The 9109-nt window shown below is 47.6% G+C and overlaps 1 protein-coding gene across 1 annotated transcript in view; it reads right to left on the bottom strand.

Annotated features, from left to right (window-relative positions):
* CHAF1A (chromatin assembly factor 1 subunit A) overlaps positions 1-9109 on the bottom strand; it is a 16526-nt gene that overhangs the window by 4842 nt on the left and 2575 nt on the right. Inside the window, exons 4-13 of the mRNA XM_027702414.1 lie at positions 8056-8112; positions 6441-6682; positions 5629-5689; positions 5061-5129; positions 4076-4299; positions 2598-2766; positions 2395-2475; positions 2207-2296; positions 1728-1989; positions 246-754 (exon numbers count right to left, since the gene is read on the bottom strand). Coding sequence (XP_027558215.1) covers positions 246-754; positions 1728-1989; positions 2207-2296; positions 2395-2475; positions 2598-2766; positions 4076-4299; positions 5061-5129; positions 5629-5689; positions 6441-6682; positions 8056-8112 — 1764 coding nt within the window. The remainder of the gene's footprint in view (positions 1-245; positions 755-1727; positions 1990-2206; positions 2297-2394; positions 2476-2597; positions 2767-4075; positions 4300-5060; positions 5130-5628; positions 5690-6440; positions 6683-8055; positions 8113-9109) is intronic.

Here is a 9109-nt window from a genome sequence, read left to right as displayed (position 1 = left end):
ATGAACACCCTGAACATGAACACCCTGAACATGAACACCCTGAACATCCTCCACAAGGGAGGAACACCCTGAACACTGGGAATGAACACCCTGACCATCCTTCAGTGGGAAGGAACACCCTGAACACTGGGAATGAACACCCTGACCATGAACACCCTGCCCACCCCTCACTGGGAATGAACACCCTGAGTATGAACACCCTGCCCATGAACACCTTGCCCACTCCTCACCCCTGCAGGACTCACCTGCCCGGCCTCCCGTGGTCTCTTCATGAACCTGGTGATGGACATGCTGCCCAGCACCCTCCTCTTGGCTGGCACGGGGGTGCTCTGCGGGACGGCCGTGCCCGGCGCGGGACCACCCTCCTCCTTCCCGGCGGGAATCCCAGAGGAAGAGGAGGAGGAGGAGGAGGAAGAGGAGGAGGGCACCTGGGTGACGTAGTTCCACTGGCAGGGCACGGGCAGCAGCTCCTGCTGGAAGCTCCTGAGCACGTCCCCGTGCACGTACCAGCACATCCTGTGCTCGGGCCTCTTCTCGTACACGGAGCTCTCTGAGATGATCCTCTTTAGCCTGGCCTTGGAGGGGACCCCAATGTCCTCCCCCCCTGCAGGGGTCTGGGGCCGGGGGGGGCTCCCCTGGGTGCCCTCGGTGGTGCCACGGAACAGTCCCTGCCGGCAGCACTCCTGGAATTCCTGGATGATCACCTTGCTCCCGTGGACGTTGCCGTGCAGCAGCGGCAGGAGGTGGCCCAGGACTGGGGAGGAGAAAGGATGGACAGAGGTGTGGGGGGGAATCACTGGTTGAAAGCTCAGGGAAAGCCTGCCCGGGGTAAAAAACCCATTGGAATGGTTTCCAGAGGGGAAAGAAATAGGTTTGGGATGAATTTTGAGGATGGGATTGCCCAGAGGAGCTGTGGCTGCTCAAGGCCGGGCTGGAGAAGGGAAGGATCCAGGGAGAGCTGAGAGCTCCTTCCAGGGCCTGAAGGGGCTCCAGGAGAGCTGGAGAGGGACTGGGGACAAGGGTTGGAGGGACAGGACACAGGGAGTGGCTTCCCACTGCCAAAGGGCAGGGAGACATGGGATATTGGGAAGGAATTCTTCCCTGGGAGGGTGGGAGGCCCTGGCACAGGTTTTCCCAGAGAAGCTGTGGCTGCCCCTGGATCCCTGGAAGTGTCCAAGGCCAGGTTCGGGCAACCTGGGATAGTGGAAGGTGTCCCTGCCCATGGCAGGGGGTGGAACTGGATGATCTTAAAGGTCCCTTCCAATCCAAACCATTCTGGAATTCCATGATCATAACAAGAGCTAAATTTGATTTAGGAAAATCCCCCCCAGGTGGAATCTTCACCCCTCCCGAGCCTTTCTGTGAGTTATCCCCACCCTCGTGTTCCTCAGGTGCAGGAGAAGCTCAGGACTGAAACCCAACACCCAAACCCAACCCTCTCCCTCCAAACAATCAACAGGTCCCTAAATCTGAGCCCATCCTAAATCTGAGCCTGCTCAAGCCTTGTTGGCTTTATTTCCTGGATTGTCCAGAGCAGAGTTTTTGGAGAGCGTAACTGAGGCCACGCCAGCTGCACTGCCAGAAAACTCCTTTCCAAGAGCTCCCAGAGATTCTTTGGACTTCAGACTCGTCAGGAACAGGCCCTTCTGAGTGTAAGACTCCATGAAACCCCTGCTCTCCCCAGAGCAGTGTGTAAAAGCACAACCCCTGAGCCCCTCAGGTCTTACTTTGCTGATCTCTGGCTCTTTTTTTGCTACATTTCTGGATCTGCTGCTCTTCCTCTGCCACAGGGGGGTCCAGGACACAGGCTGTGAACTGCTGGAGGACCTTGAGGTCGGGGTTAGTGCTGCTGTCCCGCTCTGCCCCTTCCCACACACAGCCTATTTTCACGGGCTGCAGGACGTGGAACCTCTTCCCCTTGGCGATGAGCTCATCCCACTCCTTGGCCTTCAGCTTCTGACGGACCTTCTGGTTCTCTGGGTCACACTCCTGAAGCCAGGGGAGAGAAAAGAGCCATCACACCCACACTGCAGGGAACAACAGGAGCTTTGGGTCGTGTCCCCTGAGCCCCACAAAGCTGCTCCTGACCCGTGCAGGCCCGAGGGAGGCCCAGCCCTGCCCTGCCAAATATTGACATCAAACAATAGTGACATTTTCTCACTTGGGAACGGGGCAGGAAAGCCAAGGGCACCCAGAGTTCACTTACTTCTGTCACACCTTCATCTTCAGATAGGTACCCATGGGGTACAAAAAACCCGTCGTCCTCATCTTCATCCTCTCCCTCCTCTTCGTCATCCTGAAAATAAATGGATTAGGAATTGCACCCACCAGTTCCCAAATGGTTTTTTCCCCTCTCCCAGCTGGTTCCCAAATCTACTTTCTTTTTCCCCTCACCTCTTCACTGTGGGAGAGACTTTCTCCAGGCTCCTCCTCTTCCCATTCCTCATCGCTATCCACCTCATAATCCAGCAGTTTCTGCGGGAAATTCCAACATTGCTCCATGAATAACTCAAGGGCACGGCACCAAACCCCATTTAGGGTCTCAAACCCCTCAGGAACGGCGGAGAAGAGCACAAAGAACCCGAGCAGGTGCTTACAGTGTCCTTGGCCCAGGGGTTGCGGGCCCGGATGAGGGTGGTGCTCTTGTTCCAGGTGCCCCAGTAGGCAGGTCGGTGGTTCTCGCTGAACTGCAGCAGCTTCATCCTCCCAAACTTCTCCCTCTCGGGAACATCGTCCCTCTGGCAGTTGTCCACCACCACCACGTCGCTGGGGACAAAGAGGTGGCTCCAGTGGCCCCCACAGAACATCCCCCTCCTGCTCCTGAGCACCCTCAGCTCGCACAATCCCACCCGGAGTTTATCCCACCCGGAGTTTATCCCGTGGCTTTAAGGTCCCTTCCGAGCCAAACCAGGGATCCACAGGCTCTCCCCAATCCTCCTGCAGGAATTCCAGCCAACCCACTTCCCCCATCATCACCACCTCAGTGGATTCCCTGGATAAACCATCCCAGTGCTGAGGGCACGAGATTTCCCACAGGGAAGGATTTTTCCTCAGTTTTATGCCCCAAATGTCACCTACTCCTTACCTCCATTTTTACTTCATAAGGATCATTCTGTCCCTTACAGATTAACTCGGATTTTAGTCCCAAAATATTCATGATTCCCCAGATTTTACAGTTACTTCTATCTTACCCCCAAAAATGTTCATTCTGTCTCCTATATGTTACCTCAGATTTTACCCTCCAAATATTCACTTTCCCCCACAGAATAGCTCAGATTTTACCCCCAAAATATTCATGATTCCCTAGATTTTATGCCCCAAAAAACCCTCCCTGGTTACTTCTATCTTACCCCAAAAATATTCATCCTGTCCTGTACAAATTAGCTCAGATTTTACCCCCAAAATATTCTTGATTCCCTGGATTTTACCCCCCAAAAAAACCCTCCCTGGTTATTTCTATCTTAACCCCAAAAATGTTCATTCTGTCCCCTATATGTTACCCCAGATTTTATCTCCAAAATAGTCACTTTCCCCCACAGAATAGCTCAGATTTTACCCTCAAAATATTCACTTTCCCCCACAGAATAGCTCAGATTTTACCCCCCAAAAAACCTTCCCTTGTTACCTCTATCTTACCCCCAAAAATGTTCATTCTGTCTCCTACAAATTACCTCAGATTTTACTCCCAAAATATTCTCTTTTCCCCACAGATTAGCTCAAGTTTTCCCTTCTCTGAGTTCCCAGACTTTCCCTCAGTAAGGCTTATTTTTCCTCTCTAAATTACCCCAAAAAAACGCCCAAAAAGCAGGTTTTGTTTCATCTAAATTAACTCATCTTAATGTGTCACTATTTTCCATGTCAAAACCATCCCAATTTACCTCAGCCTTTCCCTCCAGGATGTTCATCCCGACCCCTCCACACCTTCCATATGGAATAACGCAAACCCGCGCCCTCGGGGGGGGGAAAATCCTCACAGAAAACGAAGAATTCCAAGGAAAACTCCACCTCTCTGACATTAATTCCCACCTCCAACCCATCCTGGAACAAAAGGGAAGGAGAGCTTCCCAAAACTCACCTGTTCACTGTGTCGTTGCTGTTCCTGACCCAGGTGGGGCCTGATTTTCGTGGTTTCCGACATTTGAGGTCCCTCAGGAAAGAAAGTTCCCAGTTTTGGGCGGGAAGGAGCTTGTCCAGCTGCTCCAAGGAGTCGGGATCCGGGGGGACACGGCTGAGGGGAGCTAAAACCATGTTCTCCTTGATCTCAAAAGGGGCAAACTTCCCACAGGAGCCAGCGAGGATCTGGAATGGCAAGGGAGGGAATGTCAAGGGTTGGAACTGCAGCACCGACATGGGGGAGATGGAGGTCAAGTGGGGATTTGGGTTAAGCCCTTCCTAAGACTCCAATTCCAAGGTCTTTATGGAGAATTGGGAGTCTCTCCATGGAGAAGACACAGCTGAGGTTTTTATTAAACCGACTCCAAACTTCTCTTGGAATCTCTGCTCTGGCCTTTCCCTTAAAATCCTTTGCACTTTCCAAAGAGGAAATTAAAGTTAACCCCAAACTTCTCCTGGAGTCTCTGCTCTGGCCTTTACATTCTAAAATGAGGAAATTAAGGAAAATTAACTCCAAACTTTTCCTGGAGTCTCTGCTCTGGTCTTTTCCTTAAAATCCTTTACATTCCAAAATGAGGAAATTAAGGAAAGTAGCACCAAACTCCTCCTGGAGTCTCTGCTCTGGCCTTATTCCTAAAATCCTTTACACTCTAAAATGAGGAAATTAGGGAAAGTTAACCCCAAACTTCTCCTGGAATCTCTGCTCTGGCCTTTTTCCTAAAATCCTTTGAACTCTGAAACAAGGAAATTAAAGTTAACCCCAAACTTCTCCTGGAATCTCTGCTCTGGCCTTTTCCTTAAAATCCTTTGTACTTCGAGGTGAGGAAATGAAGGAAAATGAATGTTTTGTGCACCTGAGAAGCTCTGAGACGAGAAGGAAATCGGGGTGTTTGTTAGAAACAACTAAAGAGAGACCAAACACCCCCCAGGAACAGCAAATCCCTCACCTTGGGGGCTTGTGGAGTCTTTGGTTTCTGGAAGAACCTCGTGATTTCTGCTTTCTGGGCATTAATCCGCTGAAATCAGAACCAAAAATGCAAATTAGAGACACCAAGAGAGGACAGAGTTTCCTAATTCAGGGTGAGCTTTGATTTATTTTTCTCAAATCCTTTTGTTTCCTCAAATCCTTTGATTTTTCTCAAACTCTTTTTCTCGAATTCTTATTTAACATAATTAATTTATTATAATTAATTTAATTTTATTTAAAATCATTTGATTCATTTTTCTCAAATCCTTTGGGTTTTTTTTTTCCCCCTTGGGGGCTCAGAGGGAAAACACACGGAGGGAAAAGACTCGGAAAAAACCAACAGGGATGGAAGGAACAGGTAAAAAATCCAGGTGGAGCAGCACCAGCAGGTCAGAGGGGACAGGCTGCATCCCACAGGGAGCTGCTCCATATCCCAACTCCACCTGGAAAAACCCAGGATCCCGCTGGGAAGCTGCCAGGGATCCCCCCCCCTCATCATTTCACCACGGGACAAGAACTCAGGGACAAGCCAGAGGACACATATTTACCTTTTCCTCCTCTCTCAACCGTTTCTCCTCTTCCTTCTTCCTCTTCTCCTCCAGTTTTGCCCTTGAATATAAAGTTAAATTTGAACTGTCACGAGGCATGAAGGGTTTGTTTGCCCCACACCCCGTCCTGCCAAGTCAGGGGAAGATAATCCACCACTCCAGGCAAGGCCTGTGCTCAGCCAAGACTTTTCTCATTCCTCCTGGAGCAAATATTGACCCATTTTAGCGCCAGAGTGAACCCCGGGACCGGGAAATTTGAGGGACAAAGCAGCTTCCTGGACAAACAGGGCACTGAGGGAACAGTCCAGGCTATGAGGGGAAGGCCCACAGCTCGTTTTGGGAGCCATTTCCAGCTCAGAAGGTTCTGCTGGGCCAGGATGGAGCCCTTCCAGCATTCCCAACCAATCCCACGGCACTGCCAAGGGAAAAAGCAGCTTCCTGGACAAACAGGGCACTGAGGGAACGGTCCAGGCCAGGCAGGTCATGAGGGGAAGCCCCACAGCTCGTTTTGGGAGCCATTTCCCAGCTCAGAAGGTTCTGCTGGGCCAGGACAGAGCTCTTCCAACATTCCCAACCCATCACACAGCACTGCCAAGGGACAAAGCAGCTCCCTGGACAAACAGGGACAAGTCCAGGCCGGGCAGGTCATGAGGGGAAGAAGCCCCACAGTTTGTTTCGGGAGCCATTTCCCAGCTCGGCCTGGCCAGGACAGAGCCCTTCCAGCATTCCCAACCCATCCCACGGCACTGCCTGGCCTCTGGAAGGGCCTGGCACGGGAATGTCGGGGTGGAAATCCCCCCCTGAGCACTCACTCCAACGCTTCCTGCCTCTCCTTGCGCTTCTCCTCCTTCACCCTCAGCTTCTCCGCTTTCTCCTTCTCCTCTTTTTCTTTCTTTTCCCTCCTTTCCTTCTCCTTCAGCTCCTTCTCCTCCTCTTTCCTCTTCTTTGCCTCCTCCTTGGCTCGTTCTTTTGCAGCTTTTGCCTCTTCCTTCAGCCTCCCCTTCTCCTCCCTCTCAGCCTGGAGCTTCTGGAGCTTGTCTGCTCTCTCCTGATCCTGGGGGAAAAAAACAGGAAAATTCAGGGAATTGTGGCTTTTTGGGCACAGAAACCTTCAAAAAAAACTTAATTAAAGGATCAAAACCTTCATTAAAATCAGCATTTCATCCCAGAACAAATGGTACCCACCCAATGCTTGACCTGCAGCACCACCAGTATCCCAAACTGGGATCATTCCCAGTTATCCCAGCTGGGATCACATCCACATCTGCCTGTTGCCTCAGGTACAACCCAGCTAAGCCTCCTTGTCCTGCCTCCCTGAAGGCTTTAATTATTCTTTTCCTCTAATAAAAAGAGGTGTTTCCATTCTTTTTTTATCCCCTGAGCATCCTTTGCATTGAGTCACCTTCATTATGGAAAATGAGATGGGAATTAAGAAATAATTACTGGTTTTTAATTTAACAGGTGATGATGTCAGGCTGTTTCCAAAATGTTTTCCTTGGAATTCCCTCCCATGCTGAGCTTTGGTGTCATCACCAAATTCAAGAAAAACAAGCCAAAGAATTTGAGAAAAATCAAAGAATTCGAGAAAAATCAAAGAATTCAAGAAAAATCAAAGAATTCAAGAAAAAAAAAACCCAAAGAATTTGAGAAAAATAAATTAAGTAAATAAAGATAAATTAATTATAATAAATTAATTACGTTAAATAAGAATCCGAGAAGAAGAAAGAATTCAAGAAAAATAAATCAAAGAATCTGAGAAAACCAAAGAAAAACAATCAAAGAATTTGAGAAAAACAGATTGAATTAAATACATATAATTAAATTAATTAAATAAATTAGAGAATCCCAGAAAACCAAAGAATCCCAGAAAACCAAAGAATCCCAGAATACTAAAGAACAATAAAGAATTTCAGAATACTCAATTAAATAATACAGAATTTGAGACCACTAAATTAAAGAATAATACAGAATTTGAGACTACTAAATTAAAGAATAATAAAGAATTTGAGACTAAGAAATCAAAGAATTTGAAACGGAGAAATCAAAGAATTTGAGACTGAGAAATCAAAGAATTTGAGACTGAGAAATCAAAGAATTTGAGACTGAGAAATCAAAGAATTTGAGAAAAATAATAAGCGACAGATCCTGCTTTTTGGGGGCTTAAAAAGGGGAAGGATGAGGACAACAAGACAGGAAATATAAAAAAATCCAAGATTTCCCTTCTCCCTGTCCACTTTGGTCCTCTCAGGGTGGGAATTTGGGGAGCAATCAGCAATATTTAGTTAATTAATCACTTCCCAGGGTGGCAGGTCACCCACCCCTCACTTTGGGAAGAGCAAAATCCATTAATTTCCTGGATAAAGGTGCTTCCATATCCATGAGTGTGAGGAAAAGAGTTTGGGTGTGAGGGGCAAACTCCTTCCTTACCCTTTGCAACCTCAGCTTCTCCTTCTCTGCAGAACTCCTGTGGAATTTCTGAGGCACCTGGAAAGCACAAAATCAAGTTTTAGGGAAGATCCAACATCCCCCCCCTTCCCAAAAAAAGAGCATGGACTGAACTGGAGCAACAACATCCTTGCAGGTTATTCCCAGTCCCCTCAGAATTCCCAGGAATATCCAAACTCCCTGATTTCCATTTCAGCATCTCTGTTCCCAAACCCCCTCAGCTCCTTTCCCAAGGGAATAATCCCCTGCAAAGCAAACACAGGAGCTGCTCTGAGCCCCAGAGGAAATTAGGGAAATTAATAATTAATATTCCATAATTAATGATGGAAATTAATAATTATGGGAAAATCACTTTAAAACTTGGGTTTGGGGCTTTTTTTTTTTTGCATCCTACCCCTCACTTTTTTACATTTAGATGTAACTTCGTGAATAAAAGGATTATTATCTGTATTTTAAGGCTGTTTCTTCTTGTAATCACAGTCCACTTGGTCTTCCATCGAGCCTAAATTCCCAACTTCTCATTTCTCTGTTATTTATGGGGGGGAAAAAGGGGTATTTTATGTTTAAGATCAGTGGTTAAAAGCTTAATTTGTCAATATTTCAGCCCCCTGTGGCTTGGTTTGCTGCATCCACAGCACCAGGCACCACAGTTCAACTCTGCTTAACAAACTGCTCTATTTTCTATATTTATCTGACATAAAAACCAGAGTTCTTTTAAGTGGGAGCTTCAGTTTAGCAGGAAAACAAGCATTCCAGGGCTCTCAGCTGCAGATTTTGGGGGGCAAACTCCCTTTTTGGGGAGTAAATCCAGCCTTAGCAACTGATTATATCAGGAATTGAGGATTTTTTTTGTTGTCCTGCTGCCCTGGAAATATTTCATGCCTGCTTGAGTGTGTCTATTTATTTTGGTGTGTCTATTTATTTATTTTAGAGATGTCTATTTATTCGTTTTAGAGATGAAAGATTGTGAGTTCTCAGGGGGGAAAACAGATCATTTTGGGGGAAAAAAATCGATCATTTTGGGGGAAAAAATCGA

The sequence above is a fragment of the Neopelma chrysocephalum genome, unplaced genomic scaffold (genome assembly GCF_003984885.1).
Source record: "Neopelma chrysocephalum unplaced genomic scaffold, ASM398488v2 Primary Assembly neopelma1_185, whole genome shotgun sequence".
Lineage (NCBI taxonomy): Eukaryota > Metazoa > Chordata > Aves > Passeriformes > Pipridae > Neopelma > Neopelma chrysocephalum.
Note: the sequence above shows the minus strand (reverse complement) of the source record. Positions and strands in the feature narration are given on the sequence as shown.